This window comes from Mustela erminea, chromosome 6 (assembly GCF_009829155.1).
Source record: "Mustela erminea isolate mMusErm1 chromosome 6, mMusErm1.Pri, whole genome shotgun sequence".
In the NCBI taxonomy this organism is placed as follows: domain Eukaryota; kingdom Metazoa; phylum Chordata; class Mammalia; order Carnivora; family Mustelidae; genus Mustela; species Mustela erminea.
Window position 1 is genome coordinate 7,409,426 of NC_045619.1, and position 21,334 is coordinate 7,430,759.

Below are 21,334 nucleotides of genomic sequence, written 5' to 3' on the forward strand. Positions count from 1 at the left end.
ATTTGTCCTGACATTTGCCACACACAATAAGAGCTTGTGAGACTGCAAAAGCCCAACCTACTCTCTTTCTTCTGGGCTACTCTAATTAAGTGCTTAAGCCCCTAATGTGAAATGAATGTTGCTCAACGATTATAATGATTTCAGTACTGATAACCAAACTCGAGAAGGCTGTAAGTAAGTTATCTGTTCAGTTCCCCTCCAACTTGAGTTAAATAACAAAGTTCCCTTGCACTATAGCCTTTCAATTTTTAGAAGAGAAGCTGTTTCCATATAGAAGAAGTATCTAAAATGACCATCCAATCCAGTGTTGATGTATTTCCTAGATCAGTGTTGACAAAACTTTCTGCTGTGACAGGAATGTTTTCTATCTTTTCTGACTAACATGGCAGCCACTACCCACAGAGGTCTATGGAACATCTGAAATGTTAACTTTTATTTCCTTTAATTAATTTGTATTTAAATAGCCAACTGTGGCAAACAGCTACTATACTGGCAGTGTAACCCAAGACCACTAGAAGCTTAAGGATAATCACTGGACAACTAACCAAGACAGCACTTTCCAAAACAATGCAGTTACTTACGTTTGAGGCTGGGAAGGGTCATCCCCCAAAGAAACGCTCTCCCCTTGGATTTCATTGAAACACTTCTCACAGAAATGATACCTGTCGGCAAGAAGGCCATACTGGGGTGAACTGTTCCGTTCACACAACACAGCCCAAGCCAAGCAACGAAGCCACCAATCACAGCAGGCCAAGGAGGGGGACGGGAGCAGAGAGCAGGTCATCAACGGCGACAAGGACATTCAATGATGCAGAGTTATGGGCCCCACAGTTTGGTTTTTTTTGTTTTGTTTTTTGGTTTTTTTTGGTTTTTGGTTTTTTTTTTTGCAATCAAAGCCAAGTGCAGACAACGGACAAGCATGAGGGAGAAAAAAAAAACACAAAACAAACGAAGAAATGAGGGATTGCAGGACAACAAAAAACATAAAAGCAAGACAAGACAACACAAAGCAGAAAGCCAAGGCAAAGCACAGATTAGCATTAAATATCTCAAATGGGATCACAAGTAGCAAATGATTACAGCAAATAAAACAAAAAAGTTTCACTTACACAGACCTACATTCTTTCATTTTAGTAATTAATGCTACTTGATGAAAATAATCAAAAGGAGGAAGGGTAAATGTACTGGAGGAGAACAACTGCTGCTCTATTACTGAAACCAAACAATCACACAGTTCTCCCCATTTCCAACAACAAAATAAGTAACAAATAAAAATCAACTATGGATACAGAACCAGGAAGCAATCACCTAAAAACAACCCTGACTGAAAAAAGCCCACAAAATTTTTCTGATCCCAACAAAGCCACGTAAAAAAATATTTTTTCAACGAAAACTCTGCACAAGTGCTTAAATACTCATTGCAGCCACCAACTGACAGCTGAAAAGGCAAAGGCACGCAGTGGTGCACGCAGGCGCATGATTCCATGTTCCTTAGGTACAAAGATTACAAACACTGCGCACTGGTGTTAAAAAAACCAAAAATGGCACAGATGTCAAGGCTGCAGCATGAGGAAAGTTTCATGCAAGTTGTCACTTTTTTTTTTTAACGTAAGTGCTTTTAACAACTTGATTCACTTTTCCTAGGTATTAACAGTGAAAAACTATGGATTCTAATGGTACAACAAAGCATTAGGAGTGCACCTAACTTTTTGTAAACAAAACAAAAAGTTTAAGTGACTTTTTCAAAGCTAGAAACGCAACTGTAGCACACAAGTCCAGCAAGAACCACCACCATGAAGTTGGTTTTATTCAAGAGTATTAACTGCCTGGTCTTGTTATGACTGTCTCAGAGCCCCAAGTTGTATTTGTAGGCTAATGACTGAAAATAGGAGACAGATCATGCTTAAGATAGATAAATGAATGCCATCTGTATGATTACAGCCATTGTTTGGCCCGGAGAAAAATAAGGCAGAGTTTCCTAATTTGTTAGAACTCTACCATCCACTGTCATATTCAAAATAAACTTGAAGTAACAGTCTGGTGCAGACCTATTTTTTGGAGATTTTCCTTTTTATTGGCTTAACAGAGGCAAAGAAAAAAACTCTGAAATCCTGTTTTCATTTGCTCTGAGTACAACTTAGGGGTAAGCTGGGATATAATGCCATCTATGCCACCAACTCACAAAATTGGTTAACCTCTCAAGGATTTGGGCTCCTGCCTTCTAAAAATAAGGGGCCAGATAACTGACACAAGGCTACCTTCTGCTGTACTGATTCTGCAAATAAAGGCAGAATGCTAAGACCAGAACTTGTGCTGTACAGTTGTTTTCAAGCAAGATACACATGAACCATGAATGTATGTGTGCTGGTCCATCCGCATGCAGTCCCTGGACACACGGATACGCGGACCATGGTCCACACATGGTTGAGCTTACCTGTTCTGGTAACTGTAGTAAGTGGCATCACGAGGGATTGTGCACAACTGTTTGCCATAGCAACAGAGTGTCTGTGGAGAAAACTCCAACTGCAATAGAAACCATTTGTTAAATAGTACACAGACCTGAAAAACCAGCTAGAATAGGCAAAATAGCATTTCAGAAACAAAAGTCAGTGAATTCTTGAGTTCTCATTTATATAATGGGGCTAACTCAGTTTCTAAAAGCACACATAAAACTACCACCGCTCTTCCTATCCTGCAGTAGTCCCACTTTTCAACAGGCAAAGACCATACCAGTGGATGCCTAAGATCCTGGACAGTACCACACTGTAAATATAGTATCATGTTGTCTCCTATACATACATATCTATAATAAAGGTAACTTATAAATTAGACACAGGTAAGAGATTAGAAACTAATAATAAAACAGAACAAATAATAGTAATATACTAAAAACACAGTTATGTGATTGTGGCCTTTCTCAAAATATTTTACTGTACTGTACTGTACCCACCCTTCTTGTGATGCTATGATGCCTAGGTGAAGAGATGAAATAAGTTCAATGACGCAGGTGTTCCGAAGTAGCATAAAAGCTACTACTGACCTCTTGCTAGTACGTCAGAAGGTACATCATCTGTTTCTGGACCATGGTTGACAGAAACCATGGGAAGGAAAACCATGACAAAGAGGGACTACTGTACTGTATCTGCTCATCACTCTGAGATGATCTGGGCAGGGCCGTCACGTCCTTCAGCCACTTAGCAAAAAACTCAGTAGGACAAGATGAAATGCATGTGAGTTGGTATGCACAGGAAAACCAGCTCATGCCAGAACCGTGCACCCACAGGTGAAGATGATTCAAAGTCCTATTCCAGGTGAGTTTACAATCTGATGATTTAGGATTCTAATTAGTCAAGCTTTTAATTAGCGGTGAAAAATTTCTTACCTTTCTGCCACAACAATATCCAAGGCTTTGCATTACTGGGTCAATTTCTTGTTCAAAGACTTCAGACAGCTTGGAGCAATACTTGTATACCCGAGATGTTTTCCGATTATACAACCAGGCATTGTTGAACATAAGCCAAATGTCATCCACATACTGCCAGGGTTCCTGATACTGTCCAGTGTCTAACTTCCTCTTGATGGTAGAAAGGTCCATGGGGCTCTTCACAATATCAAAGTAATCCTAGAAAGGTAAGTGGCACCAAGCAACATTACCTCAGTCTCAGTATGTTTTACGGCAGATGGTGTGTCTTCCTATTATAATCATGAGTTTTCCAGAAAAGCTGAGTCTTTGACCTGAGGTAATATCCAAGAAATTGACTGATGCCCTTAGCTTTCTTTTAAAAATTTTGTTTAGAGAAAGAGAGCACGTGGGCAAGTGTATCAACTCGGGGAGGGCAGAAGGAAAGAAAATCCTCCAGCAGACTCCCCACTGAGCACGGAGCCCAACACACGGGGCTGGATCCCAGGACCCTGGGATCATGACTTGAGGTGAAATCAAGAGTCAGCTACTCAACCAAATGAGCCACTCAGGCACCCCTATCACTTCTTTCTTTAAATTACGAATCTATAGAGATATTAACAGAGCTACTATGCAGACTTTCCAGATAGTAGGCTGATGACCTACTGAAACCCCAGATTCCTTACTACAGTATATGTGTGATCCATTTAAAGACCAAGAAGGCAAATGGCCTGTCATAACATTTTAGTACTAAAAAGGGCCTACTGATGAGAAAACAAAGCCCAGTAGGTATCAGTGATCTGAGGTCACAGAAAACTAGAGGAAGAAAGAAGTTCCTAAGAACTTTGCCTCCGTAAGCACTCCAATGCCTTATTCAACACCACTTAGAAGCCTCAAATGAAGGCTCCCAGCAGCCTAGCGTAGAAAGGCCAACTTCAGAAACAGATGAAGTTAATTTCGTCCATCTTTTCTACCAAATAAATAAACCCGTGACCCAGTAACCACACTCCTTGGTATATACCCCAATGAAACACAAACATCCACCCACACAAAATTCTGCACGTGAATGAACACTCCCAGCAGCACTACCCTCAACAGCCCCAAAATGCAAACAACTCCAATGTCTATGAACTCACGAATGGGTAAAGAAAATGTGATGTGGCCATACAGAGGGATATTTCTGGGCCACAAAAAGAACGACATACAGGTTCATGTTATAATATGGATGAACCTTGAATGAAGCCAGTCATAAACACATACTATTTAATTCCATTTAATGAAATGCCCATAAACAAATCCACAGAGACAGAAGTAGACTAGTGGTTGGATGGGGGAGGAAATGGGAGTAACTACCTATGGACATGGGGTTTCTTTTTGGGGGTGATGAAAATGATCCAGAACAGACTAGCCGTGGTTGCACAATCCTGTTAATACACAAAAATTACTGAATTATTCAGTTTAAATGGGTGTCTTGTATATTATGTGAATTGTATCTGAATAAAGCTATTAACAAATTAAAAAAAAAAATTGAAAGTACCACCACATACTTACAGGGATTCCAAGAAGTTGAGGGTCCACAGGTTGACGAAAGGGAAGGGATTCTGGATCCTGTCGGTAAAGTGCCTCCAAAGTTGGCATCAGTGCCTGTCGTAACTCCTCTGGTTTGAAAACTTAAGAGCACATTTGAAATTATCAATTAAGCAAAAGAAGAAATGCTCAAGTTGAAGCTATAAAAATATCTCACAAACCACCAATCTGCCCAACGTTATCTCCATGAAGGTATCATTTAGGACACACTTCTCATTTCTAATTCCTGGTCCGCATCAGGTAGCGCCTTCAAAACACCATGTCTAGTCAACTTTAAACACCCTTCATAACTCAGCTAATTTTTCAGTCAGAAGTTCAGTTAAGATAGTCTTGACCAAGTAGAAACAGAATCCCCAACATTCCAAAAATTTATGAACAGACCTGTCAAAAAAACATTTCAAAATATACTAGCGATGGGGAGGGACAGGCGATGCTGTTGAACAAGAACAGAAGTAAGGCCTTATTCATGATAACAGTATTTAATAAGTCAGAAATTAGACCTGTATTATCTAAACGCTAAAGGAATCCGAAACCCTGAGGGAAGAGTCCCTCATTAAATTTAGCTTGGTGTTTTAGAGCTGAGAAGGACATATCATCTATAATGGCAAATGTTAGGTTTAAGTCTAAACAGAGAACTAAATTGTTACTGCCAAAAAATGGACTGAGTTGATCAAATTTCATCCTAGCGTGTTGTTAATATGTCCTAAACATCAGGAAAGATTTGACAATGTGTCCCAAGTGGATTTAATTTAAGCTATTATTTAAGAAGCTATTCATTAAAGGTTCAATCTTGGGCTTTAAAACACTCTCAGCCCAGGCCTTCTTACTTCTATTTACAAATTAATTTTTATCTTCAGGAGGGGCTGTCTGTTAGTACTTCAGATATTTTTCACTTGATGTTGGGGGCGACCATGAAAAAAAATGAACAAATAGAGAGGATACTTTGTTTTTCATATCTGGTTGTACTCAAAAGAACAAAATTTGAACCTGCAAAATTATCTATTTTAAAGACAGATTTCTAATAATAAGATTGGGTTTCTTACAGCCTATATTAAAATACCACTTCAGTTATGTAAATCTTATTTAAATACAAATAATTTTTCAACTCCAACATTCTAAACTGCATTATATTAACAGAAAAACTTTTTATGTGCCAATGTGAGGAGCCAGCAGACTCCTCTCTTAAGAGAAGTCCTACCACAGAGGGCATCATTACAGCCAGAGAAGTTCTAGTCCTACAGTAGTTGGTACATCAGTTTTTGTGGGAATTAACTGAAGAGAGAAACACTCTGTGTGAAGCAGAGCTGTTTGCTGGGCTTGACTCATTAATATTTAAGAGTTGGCTGGGAGCAGAGACTCAATCAGCCCCCCTGGGTTCACTTGCCAGCTGAGTAAGCTGGGACAAGCTACTTAACCTTGCTAAGCCTCAGGTTTTCCCTGCCTGTAAAACAGGCATCGGTAACTCAGAGACGCTGTCAAGTTTTTAGAGGAGACAATGCAGGTGGTACAGTGCCTAGTCCCAGGTTAACAACAAACAGTACTATGGTCACTGCAATTGATTCCTGCATTTTACTCAAGGATATGTAACAATCTCTCTCCTCTGGTGGAAAAGAATTTTTTTGAGAGGTTGTTAACCAGCCCACCCTGAAGAAATGATGGGTGCAACTGACCCAATGACTGCAGGAAGGAACTACACCTACAGAAAAGACAAAGTCTTCTCCAATATTAGTAATAACCCAGAGACCAGGCAAAATGGGCTCCAGGCTTAATGAAATCACATTAAAATCAATTTCTTAAACCCAAGAAGCCTGATCCCATTCTATTCCAAGTCTTGGGTTTTTTTTTCCCTTGTCTCCAGGAACAGAGAGCCTAAGAGACCTACTCTTCTTCTTTGACTGCCCCGGGGCTGGAGATGACTGGGTAGCCGAAGTACTTGGCTGGTCTTCCTCCTCTTTTGTTTCAGTTTTTAATTCAGTGCCTCTCTCTTCTGTTTCTGTAGGTTCCATTTTACAGTCTTCTGCTTTACTCTGAAAGACAAGGTAAACGTTTTTAGTATTCCAAAGACTTTGCACCAGGAAGCAACAAGATCATTATCTTATAACCTCTGTCCTGTAGACATACCTGAAGACCCTTTCTCATCTGGAAACCAACGAAATGAGACCTAATTACCTGAATGCTAATTTGGGTTCCTAGACTGAGGCCCTAACCAACAGCAGTCCTTGCCCTGCTCTCACCTCTGTGACATCCTCTGGCTGAGCATCTGCTGCTTCTGGTGGCTCCACTTCCATCTTTGCCTCCATTTTCACTTCCTGTGAAGGCTGCTTCTCAGGAATGGTCTGAGAACTCACTTCTGTGCTACTAGTGGATGGAGGGTTTGATACCTGCCCTTCAAGGCTTACAGCTGGTTGGGAAAGCTGGGCATAAGGAGAGGAAAACACACAAAAAGTTTGCCAATTATACAACCAGAGTTTAAGCTCCACAACAGGATGGCGTGATCAACAACCCAAATCTAGGCTCCTCTCATTACATTCATTTATGGTGCTTTCACGTCCTCGGCCTACTCCGCTCCCTTGAAGTAAACTGTGCGTTAGAACAGAAGACTGAGGACTTGCAAAACTGGCTGGCTGACCGTACATGCGAGACACCAGCAGTTTTTGCACTAGCTGTCCTCCCGTGCCAGGGTGTGAGGGCTAGGGTCTCAGAGATGACTACTTCAGAGAAACTCACATTTAGAAAGAAATGGAAAAGAAAAGATGGATTGAATAGCTATTTTGTTTTGTTTTTTTAACTTTCCAGTGGGAAAATCTGCAAGGGTATAGAAAAAGTAGAGAACATATAATGAACTCCCACACTGAGTGGCTGTTTTGAATCACCACATTCTAATGGGATAACCAGTAATCTCTTTTCCTAGGTCTTCCAATAAGAAACCTCATGAGTAGTTAGAATTTTCAGGAACCCTAATCAAAAGTTTCCCTTCTCTGGGCGCCTGGGTGGCTCAGTGGGTTAAGCCGCTGCCTTCGGCTCAGGTCATGATCTCAGGGTCCTGGGATCGAGTCCTGCATCGGGCTCTCTGCTCAGCAGGGAACCTGCTTCCTCCTCTCTCTCTCTCTGCCTGCGTCTCTGCCTACTTGTGGTGATCTCTGTCAAATAAATAAATAAAATCTTAAAAAAAAAAAAAAAAGTTTCCCTTCTGCATTCTACTGTTCCTTGCCTATCAGAGGGTGGGATGAACCACTGCTGACTTATGGTGTTTTATGAAGTAGTTATGACTCATGGACTTTTCTGTTCACCAAACATGACAGAGAACTAAAATGTAGGTATCAGTAAGCAAGCAGAAAGTTCTGAGCCTTGACACAAAGAATTCTATTAGTAAAGATGCAACTATTAGATGGGAACTTAGATCTCTGCTATGTACATGATGAACCTCTCACAAGGAAGCTAAGGACTGTTCAAGACCCATACTTTTCTCACCTTAGGTCATCATTTTCTAACTGTGGCTAGGACCAGACATTTATAAATCTACGGTTTTGTTCGTTTACTCTCAAATACTACAGCTCAGACTGTTTGAAAAAGATTCTTTAAATAAAAAGAAAAGTTAGGTGATGTGCTGAACATACTATGGATTCTTTCCCCTTGTCACCTGCTTATATGCCCTCAAGTCTCAGAACACAACGCAAAACATACCACGGCCAGCGTCAGACCTAAACAAAGTCTTTGAGCTCCCTCTATGCTAGGTACTAATTATAGTAAGAACAGGAAAGGAAAGGAAGTCCCTAACTGCAAAGAGATTCTAGTTTAACTGGGGAGACAACACAATACAAACTAGAACCGGCATATAAATAATCTTAACACTACAGTACAATTTGAAAGGGTTCTGCGGGAACCCAACTCTCTGCTTACTGGAGTCGCAGGCTGTGGGGGCAGCAGCGGCGCTGTCGGGGTGGGAACAGATGCTGCTGTACTCTGCTGGGAGAGAGGCTGCTGCTGGGGCTGGTCAGCTGAAGGAGCAGCAGGAAGTGAAGGCTGAACTTGAGGAGGAAGTTGCGTTGGTGGTGGTGTGGGTGTCTGCCTTGGAGGCGGATGTAGAGCCTGGGTTTGTGGCCCGGGTGGCATGGCTGGAGGTGTAGGAACAGGGGCTGGAATTGCTGTTGCTGGTGGCTGCTGAGCCCCTATGCTTGGGGGAGTGTGGTGAGGTGTAGGGGTGCGACTAGGTACTGGAGAGGGTGAATTCTGATGCAGAGCTGACTGAGGGAGAGGGGGACAGTGAATGTGGCTCCCTTGAGACCCTGGAGGCATTATAGGAGAGTTCACAGGGCAGGAAGAACTGGACATTTGTGCCTGTTAAATGAGAAACAGAACAAGATGGCACTTGAGAACACAGTAAAAGAAAATATTTACACAGCAATATGCTTCCATTTCAAAATGTGTCAAAACTTCACATAATCCACCAACGTAGTACTTAATTAAGTAGACTTCAAAGAAAATTCACCCAAAAATCCCCGAAAACAAAACAACCCACAACAGCATGGGCCTCAGCCACTTCAGGGGCATGGGACAGTTGAATACACAATATTTTCTGGCTGGTTATGCTTTCCTTAGCCACAGTTCGTTCTTCCGTATTACAACTCTAAGATTTCATTTTCAGAAGTGTTCGCTACTATTAAAAAATGGTTACAATGATCAACTTAACCTCTTTCTTAGTTTGTAACAATTAGCAGCACTGCTATATCACAGAATAATCTTTTCATGTCCAGAATTCCATATGTACATAATTGCTCTTATTAAAAACTTAAAAACCCTCTATTTTCACCCATTATTTGCTCCCACCCTTTCCTGTGAACATCTAGATCAGAGAAGTTTAAGGACCCCTAAGAACAGGAGCAGCAGCCCATCGGTGAGACGTACTTGAGACACCGGGGCCTGCCCGCCGGACGGAGCCAAAGGCATATTCGTTACATTCACTCCCTGTGCTGAGAACGGAGTCTGGGGAAGGAACTGGCTCTGGCCGGAAGGCTGCTGCATGCGAGGCCCATAGCCCATAGGCTGCATGGGGGGAAAAACAAACAAACATTACCCAGAGCACCAATTACTTCATTATGGTTATTCTACTACAGTTAGAATCACCACTGCTGTGGCTCTGCTGAGGGGAAAGTTGGGTAGAAAAGGAAGAAAATACAACACTGGACTCTCATACAAAGATAATGGAGAACAGCCTTACAGCTGACCCAAGCCTACTCTAAACCAATCACGGGCGGTTACAGACAAACCAATTCCGATACACACCTGACAAGGTACAGAGGTAACCACTCTTTGCATACTGTTAAGTGACAGTGAAATACACCTTCACAAGGTCTGTGTTCACGTCATGATGTTGCAGTAGCACAAACCGTTAAGAATCTATAATCAGTACAATTAAAATCTTACAAAGATTTGTGGCTGAACTTGGTGGCATTCATGGTCCACAAATATTTGAGGATTGTTATATTTTATTTCTTTCATGGCGGGGGGTGTTTACAGTACTTTATTCATAAAAAAGTAAACGAAATAATCAAAATGTCCATTAATAACAGAAAGAATAAACACATTGTGGCACACTCACTAAATGGACTACTACTCAGCAATAACAAATTATGGACATAAACAACTATGCAGATGAACATTAAAACCATTATGTTGAGCCAAATAGGCCAGACACAAGAGTACATTTGAATAATTCCATTTATATGAAGACGAGAAACAGGTAAGGTTCATCTATGGTGACAGTAATCAAGGTATCAGCTGTCTAATGGGGACAGTGATTCAATGGAAGGGAATATGAGGGCACTCTTAGGGGAAACATTCTTTATCTTGAGGATTATTAAATTTCATTTCTAAAATTCCGCAAACAAACATAGGACTTTAATAGAGAAAGCAATTATGGAAAAACAAAGGCCAAATACTTAATAGTCTAAGAAAGATTATTAAAACACAGCAGTCTGGCACTCAAGGACTAAAGACACTACCTAATTCTGGAAGCCTAAGGGTTGGGGTTAACATGGAAAGGTGGACTACCTTAGAATTTGTATAAGGAGAGGTGAATGCTGAGTCCCTCTTCTCCAGTCCCTAGAACTTAACAACTGTCCCTACATCACTCTTGCAAGAGACAGTTTCCTGTCTAGATAGGTTCTATGTTTGATGCACATTACAGAAGAGCGGCAACCATCAAAATATGCAGGCCACTAAATATTGAGACTCCAGGGAAAGGCGGACTGTCATTCTTATCAGCTTTCTTCTTATAAGAGGACCATGGGTTTCTTAGTGTTTATTTTATATTGATTATAATCAACAGAGTTCTTCACTATCTTGGATCCTCTAATACATATACTTCAGAAACTTGGTTTTTCATTTAAAGCTGTAAACCTGTTTTATGCCACCATGTTAAGTCTGAAATTACTGGTTATAGAATATTCCAATTTACAAATGTACCGTAATTGAACCATAATGAATCCCTGACTGTACATTCAGGATACAGCCTTTTTCAAAACAGAGTACATAATACAAGATCCTAACATGAATTTTCTCCAAATTACATCGTTTTGGTACCTGAGTGATGAATTTTGTAGGATAAATTTCTAAATACAATTTATTGGTAAAAGAGATGGATGCAAATTAGGGATTATAGTATGTACTGCCTAACTGTGGTATATGGCTTAGTTTTCTCCTACTCCACTTTAAAAAAATAACTACTTATTCTCCTCGTTAAAACACATATATAATCATTTATCATGTGTACCATAAGGACCAAATAGAATTACAGAAAAAAATCAACGTTAAACGCTAATCACGTATAGTTAGCTGTTTAAGCAACTGTAAGGTTTGTTTACAAAACAGAAACAAACCAACAAAAAAAAAAAAAAAAAAAAAAAAAAAGATTTAGGTAAAGGCCAAAATGATTACACAAAGAGGACACACTTACTGGGTTGAGAGTTCCAGGCTGAGCTAACTGTCCATGGTGCTGAAGAGGAGAGGTCTGTCGGGGTCCAATTGGGGGCTGGGGCATACTCATCTGGCCAAACTGATTCAAACCTGTAAGTACAAAACATTAGGTCTGAATACCTTCATGGAATTGGAGAATTAAACAATGAATTCTGATTCTGTAACATTTTATCAGGATAATTAAAGGAACCTGTTTTCAACTGTGAATGAAGGACACTGTTAATTAATATATTGTTCTCTGAATAAAATCTAGTAATCTAGAGTAAAATCCACCTTGACCAGATGTTTTTACTTATTATTTTTAAAAAGATTTTATTTATTTAATTATTTGAGAAAGAGAGCCCAAGTTGGGGGGGGGGGGTGTACAGATGAAGAGGGAGAGGCAGACTCCCCACCAAACAGGGAGCCCAAAGTAGGGCCCAATCCCAGGACCTGGGATCATGACCTGAGGCTAAGGCAGATGCTTAACTGACCGAGTCACCCAGGCACCACTTGACCAGTTGTTTTTATTTATTTAATTTATTTGTTTTTAAAAAGATTTTATTTATTTGACAGACAGATCATAAGTAGGCAGAAAGAGTTGGGGGGGGGGGGCACGCTCCCTGCTGAGCAGAGAGCCCAATGCGGAGCTCGATCCCAGGACCCTGGGATCATGACCCGAGCCGAAGGCAGAGGCTTTAACCCACTGAGCTACCCAGGCGCCCCGACCAGTTGTTTTCAAATGGATGCTTCATGTCTTTGCCACCTGACCTGCCAGCCAACCTGTCTGTACTCTTAATACCTTTCCCTCCCTCCCTGGACTCCAACTCCAAAATGTGCTCGGATTTCTCAAGTTGGTAATTATGATACATGCTGCTGGTCTGAGGCAGGAAGCAAGGTGGCAAGAATAATCCTGTAGTACACCAGAGACTCTGTTTTAAAAAGCCATGGTTGGGGCACCTGGCTGGCATAGTTGGTAGAGTAGGGGATTCTAGATCTCAAGGTTGTGAGTTTAGGCCCCATGTAGGACATCGAGGTTACTTTCAGGAAAAACAAAAGCCATGGTTAGATACATGGATTACATGGATTGCTTTTACAACTTACCAGGCTGTGGAGTTATCCGGGCCATCATCTGGTTTGGCACACTGCCACGGATCATAGAGGGGTCAGGTAGAGGGCCATCTAGAGTGGAACAGAGAAATGGTTAGAAAATCTTTCTACTTTTTAAGATTTACTCATTTATTTTTGAGAGAGCATGCATGAACAGAGGGAGGGGCAGAGGGTGAGGGAGAAGCAGACTCCCCACTGAGTAGAGAGCCCAACACAGGGTTCCATCACAGGACCCTAGAATCATGACCTGAGCCAAAGGCGGACCCTTAACCGACTTGAGCCACCCAGATGCCCTTAGAAAACCATCTTTTAGCCACTGGCCTTTCCATTAAAAAGGGGAAGGGTTGATAGAATGAAGGAGAGAAAAGGAAAAAAAAAAGAAAAACCTCACAAAGTATCTTTAGTAATGTCATGAAAAATTCAGCCTGACTCTCCAAAGAATGAAGCAATGAACTTAGGAACCCGAAGAAAATGTCAGTTCTAAAATATAAGAAAAGCCTCCAAATGATTATAGTATTTTGCTTTCCTTCAGTGTTGACAGGAAAATAATGTAGTATCTTAAATTAAAAAGAGAGAGAGAGAGGGAGAGACTACTATAGCATTTAATATGCTACTGTTTGACTAATCTGGAATCTCTGGTTGGTATGCAGCAGAATACCTCCAAGAGACAGCCACAGATTTTGTTCAGTGACCAAATTTGATGTGTACCCCATGTGTTTTTATGTGCATAAACCCACTGTGAACACTGACCTTAAATAATTCACGTATTATACTGCTCTATGTATCAAGGACCTCAGATTTGCTGGTGGCAGACTATGCTCTAAAGGGAAGCCTACCACACAATGGAAAACAAAAAATTCCCTGTCACTTCCGCAAGTATGCTATACTAACAATAAAAATCATCACACAACTAAGTGCTTTAGTACAATTCAACTAACTAAATCCACTAGGATTTACCACTAATATTGTTCCTTTTTTTTGTTTTTTAAAAGATTTGTCAGCGAGCATGCGCGTGCACAAGCAGGCAGAGGGAGAGGGAGAAGCAGGGTCCCTGCTGGGCAAGGAGCCATACGCGGGACTTGATTCTAGGACTCTGGGATCATGACCCGAGCCCAAGGCAGACGCCCAACCGACTAAGCCACCCAGGCGTCCCATGTATTGTTCTTAATAAACTAAAACACAAATTGAACACTGGAGAGAATTCTGAACATTTATTCACATACTCTTTTATCCACAATTATACAAGATTTATAAAATTATGTGTATAACCTACGCTCAATACATAAAAATTATAGAACGTAAGATAAAAACCTGTAGTTTATTTTTTTTTAAGATTTTATTTAATTATTTGACAGAGATCACAAGTAGGCAGAGAGGCAGGCAGAGAGAGGGGGAAGCAGGCTCCCCACTGAGCAGAGAGCCTGAAGCAGGGCTTGATCCCAGGACCCTAAGATTATGACCTGAGCCGAAGGCAGAGGCTTAACCCACTGAGCCACCCAGGCACCCCAAAAATTTTTTTTAATAAAGATTTTGTGTGTGAGAGAAAGAAAGAGAGTGCACAAGCAAGGGGAGTGTCAAGCATAGAGAGAAGCAGGCTTGCTGCTGGGCAAGGAGCCCAATCCCACTTGATCCCAGGACCCTGTGATCATGACCTGAGCCAGAGGCAGAGGCTTAACCCACTGAGCCACCCATGCGCCTTTTTTTTTCCCCCCAGATTTAAAAAAAAAAAAAAGATTTTATTTATTTGAGAGAGAGAGCATGAGAAGAGGGAGGAGGGTCAGAGCGAGAAGCAGACTCCCTGCCAAGCAGGAAGCCTGATGCAGGACTTGATCCCAGGACTCCGGGATCATGGCCTGAGCCAAAGGCAGTTGCTTAACCAACTGAGCCACCCAGACGCCCCCTTTTATTAGTTTTTAATTACAATTGTATTTAACATACCTTCATGGTTTAGAGCTGACTGTGAAGACAAAATGCCTGGGTATGATTCTTGGCTCTGCCGTTCACTAACAGTGTGACCATAGCAAGTCAAGCTACCTCTTTACCTCAGCTCCTCACTGGTAAAATGGGCAATAGTATCTAACATTATCTCTCAAATCTTTTTTTCTATGTATCTGTTATCTCTCTACTAATTTTTTTCTTAATGTAAGCTCTACAGCTCAATGCGGGGCTTAAAGTCACAACCCTGAAATCAAGAGTCACATGCTTCCACTGACTGAACAGGCCAGGCTCCCCACATTTTGTACCTTTTTAAATAAAGCTGTTTTAATTCTTATCTTCTGTTTTTTTTTTTTTTTTAATTGCAAATCTGGTTTTAAACTGTCAACTCTCCCAGTTTGTGTTTTTTTTTTTTGTTTTTTTTTTTTTTTAAAGATTTAGTTATTTGACAGAATGAGAGAACACAGGCAGGGAGAGGGAGAAGCAGATTCCCTGCTGAGCAAGAAGCCAGAGGCAGAGCTCAGTCCCAAGACCCTGGGACCTAAGCAAAAGGCAGATGCTCAACCGACTGAGCCCTCCAGACACCCTTCTCACTTTGTTTCCTATCCTTTTTGTTTTCATTTTTCCTATGAACATTTACGTTTTCTATAATGAATTCCCCTTGCACTTTTTTATCCGCATGAGGACCACAGGACGAATTCTTCCTGATTATGTATCTCTGTATAGGGAGCTGCCCCTCAGGGTGTGCTGCCTATTCACCAGGGCAGGTGGAATTACCTTCTAGTGGTTCCTTTAGCAGCCACACCTAGCCCTTCACCTTTAAGCAGAGGGCTCCAGATGGTTGGTCAAATCTGTTCCATCTTCCAGCTGCTTGGGTAAAAACGGAATGCTCTGGAGAAGCCTCAATTAAAATATTCTAGTGTACAGCTGTATGGCTACTTTAGCAATGTAATACTGGAGCCACTTTTAGGATGTTTCTATCGTAAAAATTATGTTATTGGGAATATTTCTGTGCAACTGTACATTACTTAAAAATCAAATTTCTAGAAATGTAATGACTAGATTTAAGGGAATGAAAAAAACATTTTAATTTTCCCCGATAGCGTAATCCAGAGCCAAGTTACTGTACAGTCTTCAATATCCACTTTAAGCTTTAAAGACCCCAAAAAGGTCACAATGATTTTACTTGTTCTTTCATTTTCTTTTCCCATGTTTCATCTTTTTCCCCAAGTCATACACTAAGGAAGTCAGCATCTTTAATATTAAAAATTGTTTATGGTATCTTCTGTTGTCATTTTTTTCTTCACAACTTCTAGGTAGTATCTAAAGATGTTTCTCATTTCATTTTATATTTTCTTCAATACATTCTATGTACATATAGAAAATACAAATATAAAATACATTTTATATTTTCTTCAATACATTCTATGTACTACTTTTAGTTTTTTAAAATTTAAAACTTTTGATTCTTCTAGAATTAATCTGCATATGGGATAAGGCACGGATAGAGGCTACTCAGTTCCATTGATGTCTGTTGCTGTCTGCATCAATATACCATACTGCTTTCCCTCCCTCTACTGTGAAGACCACAATTTAGTATCTGCAGACTTTAGACTTGGCTCAAACATCTGAAGAACTTCAGAAAACTCTAACACACTCAAGTATCTCAGGCTGGCCCACTTGTCTCTATACCTAATCCTGGTTTAGACCATCAGCACCTAATTAGTCTACTCAATTCTAGTCTTGACGGTTTCTGAACATTTGTTCTCCTCTCCTACCTACTCCTAGGAGGTAGGCAGAACAACAACAAAAAAACCCTGGCTGCTTGGGTATCTGGAAGGGTCAGTTGGTTAAGCACCTGGCTTCGGCTCAGGTCATGATCCCAGGATCCTGGGATAGAGCCCCTCATCGGGCTTCCCAATCAGGGGGGTTTGGTGGGGGAGGCACGCTTGTCTGCTTCTCTCTCTACCCCTCTCTCTTGCTTGGGCTGTCTTTCAAATAAATCTTAAAAAACCAAAGACAAAAAACTGCTGCTTTTCCTTTGCCAATGGACCTTTATGTATACTCTGCCTCTGCCAGAAACACTGTCGCTCTTCTCAACACTTCTCACTAGGTTCTCACTGGCCCTAGGAGAACATGTATCCAGCACACTGCATTTAACAAATGTGCCTGTTAAAGGCCAGTGGCAACCAGGAATTCACCACTTTACTACTTCAAGGCCTGAGGGAGATGAATTTCACAGTCCACCTAAAATCCTGATGTATGAGCTGGTGCTTGCTGGCTCAGATGGCACGTCTACAGGTAGTCAGCGTTCCCCGCCTCAAGCAATACAAGCTTGACGCTCTCATAGCCTTTCTCACAGCATTCAAACTAGCCTGTGTTGTTCTTCACCATGTGTATAAAACTCATTTCACAGTTTGAAATCCAGTAATAAGTCAGTGAATGAATAAGGGAATGTATAACACTCTTGGATACCTGGTTAACTCATTAGATTGAGAAGGCTCTAATAACCAGAATACCAAAACTGTCAAGATGAATTTTAAACCCTTGTGTTTAAAAAAAAAAAAAAAAAAAAAAAATTCTTAGCCCTCAAACATCTTGTGTCAAGAAGAAAGTGTGACAATGTTAAGTAACATTTATTTCGTGTTTAGGATGTATGAAGGCTGGTAGGGACTTTGAACCTGCTTGGCCTACATTTATTGGATGTCTACCAAATTCAAGTCAGTATAAACCTGTAGACTATCATTTTCTAGGTGTCGCTTTAAGAGAAGAGTATCCTGGGCTTCTATCAAGACTTGTTAAGTATTTACTATCACCAGAAATCTTAAATATACTATTCAGTTACTTCTTTTACTAAGGGACGAATTAATTTCTTTGCAAAGAAAGGGGTGGTTCAGAAACTCTAGAATAGGTACACAAGCAATGAAAATTAATGACTTTGGTTAGAAACCATTTTATTACCAGTTTCTCCCCAAAATAACCGTACAAAAAGCACTTACTGCTAGTCATTCCCGGTTGTGGCTGTCCCATATTGGGCCCTGGATTCATAGAAACTGGCACCATGCCTGCAGCACTGGGCAGCATGTTTTGTTTCTGTAGTCTAGTCCTTCGTTTTTCTTCTAGTTCTTTCTGGATCTTATAAATCTTCTCAGCGAGCAGGTGGTAATATTCCGCCTTTGTGAATATTGGAAATAAAACAGAGATAAGGAAGGGGAACTCCCATTAGGTAACAGAAAAAATGAATAAAGAACAGATATTCGCTTCATTTAAAGAGGGAAGCAGAAACCCAAAGGGTAAAAATCTAAACTGTTTTCAAGTTTTTATTTTAATTTCAGTTAGTTAGCATACATTTAATATTAGTTTCAGGTGTACAATACAGCGACACAACACTTCATACGGCACCCGGAGCTCATCACAAGTGCATTCCTGAATCCCCATCACCTGTCTCCCCCACTGCACACCCCTCCCCTCTGATAAGCACCACCTAATCCACTTTCCTCGATCATTCTGGGTGTGAGTTCATGTTTGAAATCATCACGTGAAAAGCGGCTTTATTATGAACCTGCATAGTAGAGCATGACCTCTCGTTACGCAGGTCTACAGAACACATGCTGGCAATCTGCAGCCCGCGGAACGAGCATGCTGTATTCTGAAAAACTGCCAATTTAGAGAACAAAGTTCAAACGATGCAGAGAACTGGACTGCTACTTGAGAAGCAGCTGATTCACCATACTCCCGTGAACACAGCACAGAGCTGGTAACAGCTCAACCACTTTGTAAGCTGACAGAAGGACAACCCAGATAAAGTGCCACACAAGTGCACTGTATTACAAAGAGGAAAAATGTAGGATTCTTGATGACATACGCTTTAAGAAAATTGCTTTGTTATCTTGACTGTGCACAGGGAGAGTAAGACAGGAAAGCTAAAGGGTATCCTCTGACGTACATCGTTATTTGTATATGTTACAAAGAAGAATACACAAGTAGACGGGTCCATTTCTGACTTTATATAGAAAAGCAAATGCTCACTCGATTATTTGCAGATTCATACATGTCCCCTTCCACTTTCCGGGCGTATGCAACTAAGTTTTCCATCCGCCGGTCTTTTAAAGCAGCAGGATCCGGAGTAGGAAATATGGCTTGAACACTACAAAGAGAAAATTCTACCACTATTATATCATGTCAACTTCTCCTTCTCATCACCGAAATACACAATACTTTGAACTTTCTCCTCATTAGTTATTTTCTCATTTTTATACCATGTGCCTATTAAGTAAAATAAAAAGGGGTGGGATGTACTCAAAGAGGAAATAATACGGGCCCAAATGAAATGGTCTCTGAGGTAAACAAAAGGTTTCCCAGAGCAGAATGTAAGAAATGACACTGCAAAATTCCCCTCTGGCCCCTGTCACTCTAACATAGGACCAAAAAAATTATACCATGTTATTTGCATAAAGTTAGTGAGGAAAAGCTGACCTTTGTCATAGTGTCAAGAACCAACCGCCTTCAGACCCTTCTATTCTCCTCAATTTGTTCAGCTTAGTAAAATAAAACCTAATGCGGCACCTGGGTGGCTGAGTCAAATTAAGCATCCGACTCTTGATTTCAGATCAGGTCATGATCTCAGGGACACAGGATCGAGACCCACATCGGGCTCCATGCTCTGAGCATGGGAGCTGCTTAAGGATTCTCTCTCTCCCTCAAAAAATAAATAAATAAAACCTAATAATCACTATAAAATCTTGTAAGATAAAAAACATGAAGTGGAAGGGGCAGAGATGCATAATGATTCCACCCAATTCAAAGTCTTTTCCTTTCTAACAATTCCCTACAAAATGCTTGGCACTAGTGTTCCTGAAGATCTGACAAATGTATTTCCAGTCATTAATTTTTTTTTTTTTTTAAAGGTCTTATTTATTTGACAGAGAGACACAGTGAGAGAGGGAACACAAGCAGAGGAAGTATGAGAGGGAGAAGTGGGCTTCCAGAGCCAGATGAGGAGCTCAATCTCAGGACCCTGGGATCATGACCTGAGCCAAAGGCACACCCTTAATGAGTGGGCCACCCAGGTGCCCCTCCAGTCATTCATTTTATTATTTGGGTATCTCACATTCAGTTGTCCAAGATTTGGAAAAACGAAATGGCAAAGAAAGAATTGAAGTTTAGAAGAATATCTGAGTTGATAACAAATTCATAATTAATGTCAAGCCAGATAATCAATCCCAAATAATCTACTGATTCTGATATGAGGTAATGATAGTTACACAATTTGAGTATCACAAAGTCAGTCCATTTTGTTCTTTTTTAACTCATTTTCTTAAAATCTTGGGAGTTTTCTCCTTGTTGTCAAATTCCACTAATAGGAATTTTTGAATTCCTAAATGAAACTTAAAATATACTTGGTAGGCTAATGTAAGATAAAAGTAAGTTTAGATAAAAGAGAAGACACATGGTTCTAAACCAGTATAAAATATGGATGGAATGAAGGAAACCCTTCTATTAAGTGGAGGAGAAATGGAAAAAAGACTGCTTTCTCAGAGAAAAAAATGCTGGACATCACTCACAGTGTAAGCTCTGTAATGAGTGAAGTCCAAACTCTACTTTTATGATACTGGGCACATTACATTATAATGCTCTCTATCCCTTCCCCTCTTTCCTCTGACAAGAAGTAACGAAGCTTCTTTAAAGAAGCTAAATGCCTGGCATTTATCAACTCCACAACAAACAGTGCAGAGATATCTCACGAACCGCTGACATGCCTTTTTAGAGGTCCAGAAGACTACAGAGAGCTGCCACCATTCAACATCTTAAGAGCTTTATTAGGGATACAAGAAAACACTGTTACCACTACCATACTCAAATGCACTGAGACGTGGTTTTGCTTCTAAAATTTGAAATTTGCAAAGGCAGGGACATTAAAATAATTTTTAGCTAATATACTAAAAACCATCACTAGGTAGAATAGTATATACAATGTTAAAGCTGAAAGCCTCCTACGAATGATGGTGGAAAAGGCTGAGAAGCAGAGAACAGGAAGCAAGAAAGCTACAGGAGCAGAAGCATTAGCGGCAACAGCCAGGCTACAGAAAAATCAATAATACCCCTCTTGTGGTTAAGTGCCTGGCAGGATTGGAAGCATGTTGACATGGTAACTCTTTATAAATAAGACATGCTCAGTCTTTATGAATAAGACATACAGTTTGTGAACAAGATGATTTCGAAGATCCTGAGTAATATCTTCATGCCATTGTTTCCGAATTCCAGTACTGGATGGTTGAGCTGCTGTTGGCATAGGACCCAGGGAGGCCACGCTGGCATTTTCACTCATCATTGGGCTTTAAAATAGAA

General features: G+C 40.6%; 1 protein-coding gene across 1 annotated transcript in view; it reads right to left on the minus strand.

Moving 5' to 3' along the window:
- The window catches only part of EP300 (E1A binding protein p300), an 81,340-nt gene that overhangs the window by 15,082 nt on the left and 44,924 nt on the right, over window positions 1-21,334 (minus strand). The window contains exons 8-20 of the mRNA XM_032346158.1: window positions 21,184-21,321; window positions 19,016-19,133; window positions 17,986-18,160; window positions 13,046-13,123; window positions 11,943-12,052; window positions 9,893-10,030; window positions 8,888-9,325; window positions 7,222-7,401; window positions 6,870-7,014; window positions 4,952-5,070; window positions 3,383-3,622; window positions 2,435-2,523; window positions 582-662 (exon numbers count right to left, since the gene is read on the minus strand). Coding sequence (XP_032202049.1) covers window positions 582-662; window positions 2,435-2,523; window positions 3,383-3,622; window positions 4,952-5,070; window positions 6,870-7,014; window positions 7,222-7,401; window positions 8,888-9,325; window positions 9,893-10,030; window positions 11,943-12,052; window positions 13,046-13,123; window positions 17,986-18,160; window positions 19,016-19,133; window positions 21,184-21,321 — 2,049 coding nt within the window. The remainder of the gene's footprint in view (window positions 1-581; window positions 663-2,434; window positions 2,524-3,382; window positions 3,623-4,951; window positions 5,071-6,869; window positions 7,015-7,221; window positions 7,402-8,887; window positions 9,326-9,892; window positions 10,031-11,942; window positions 12,053-13,045; window positions 13,124-17,985; window positions 18,161-19,015; window positions 19,134-21,183; window positions 21,322-21,334) is intronic.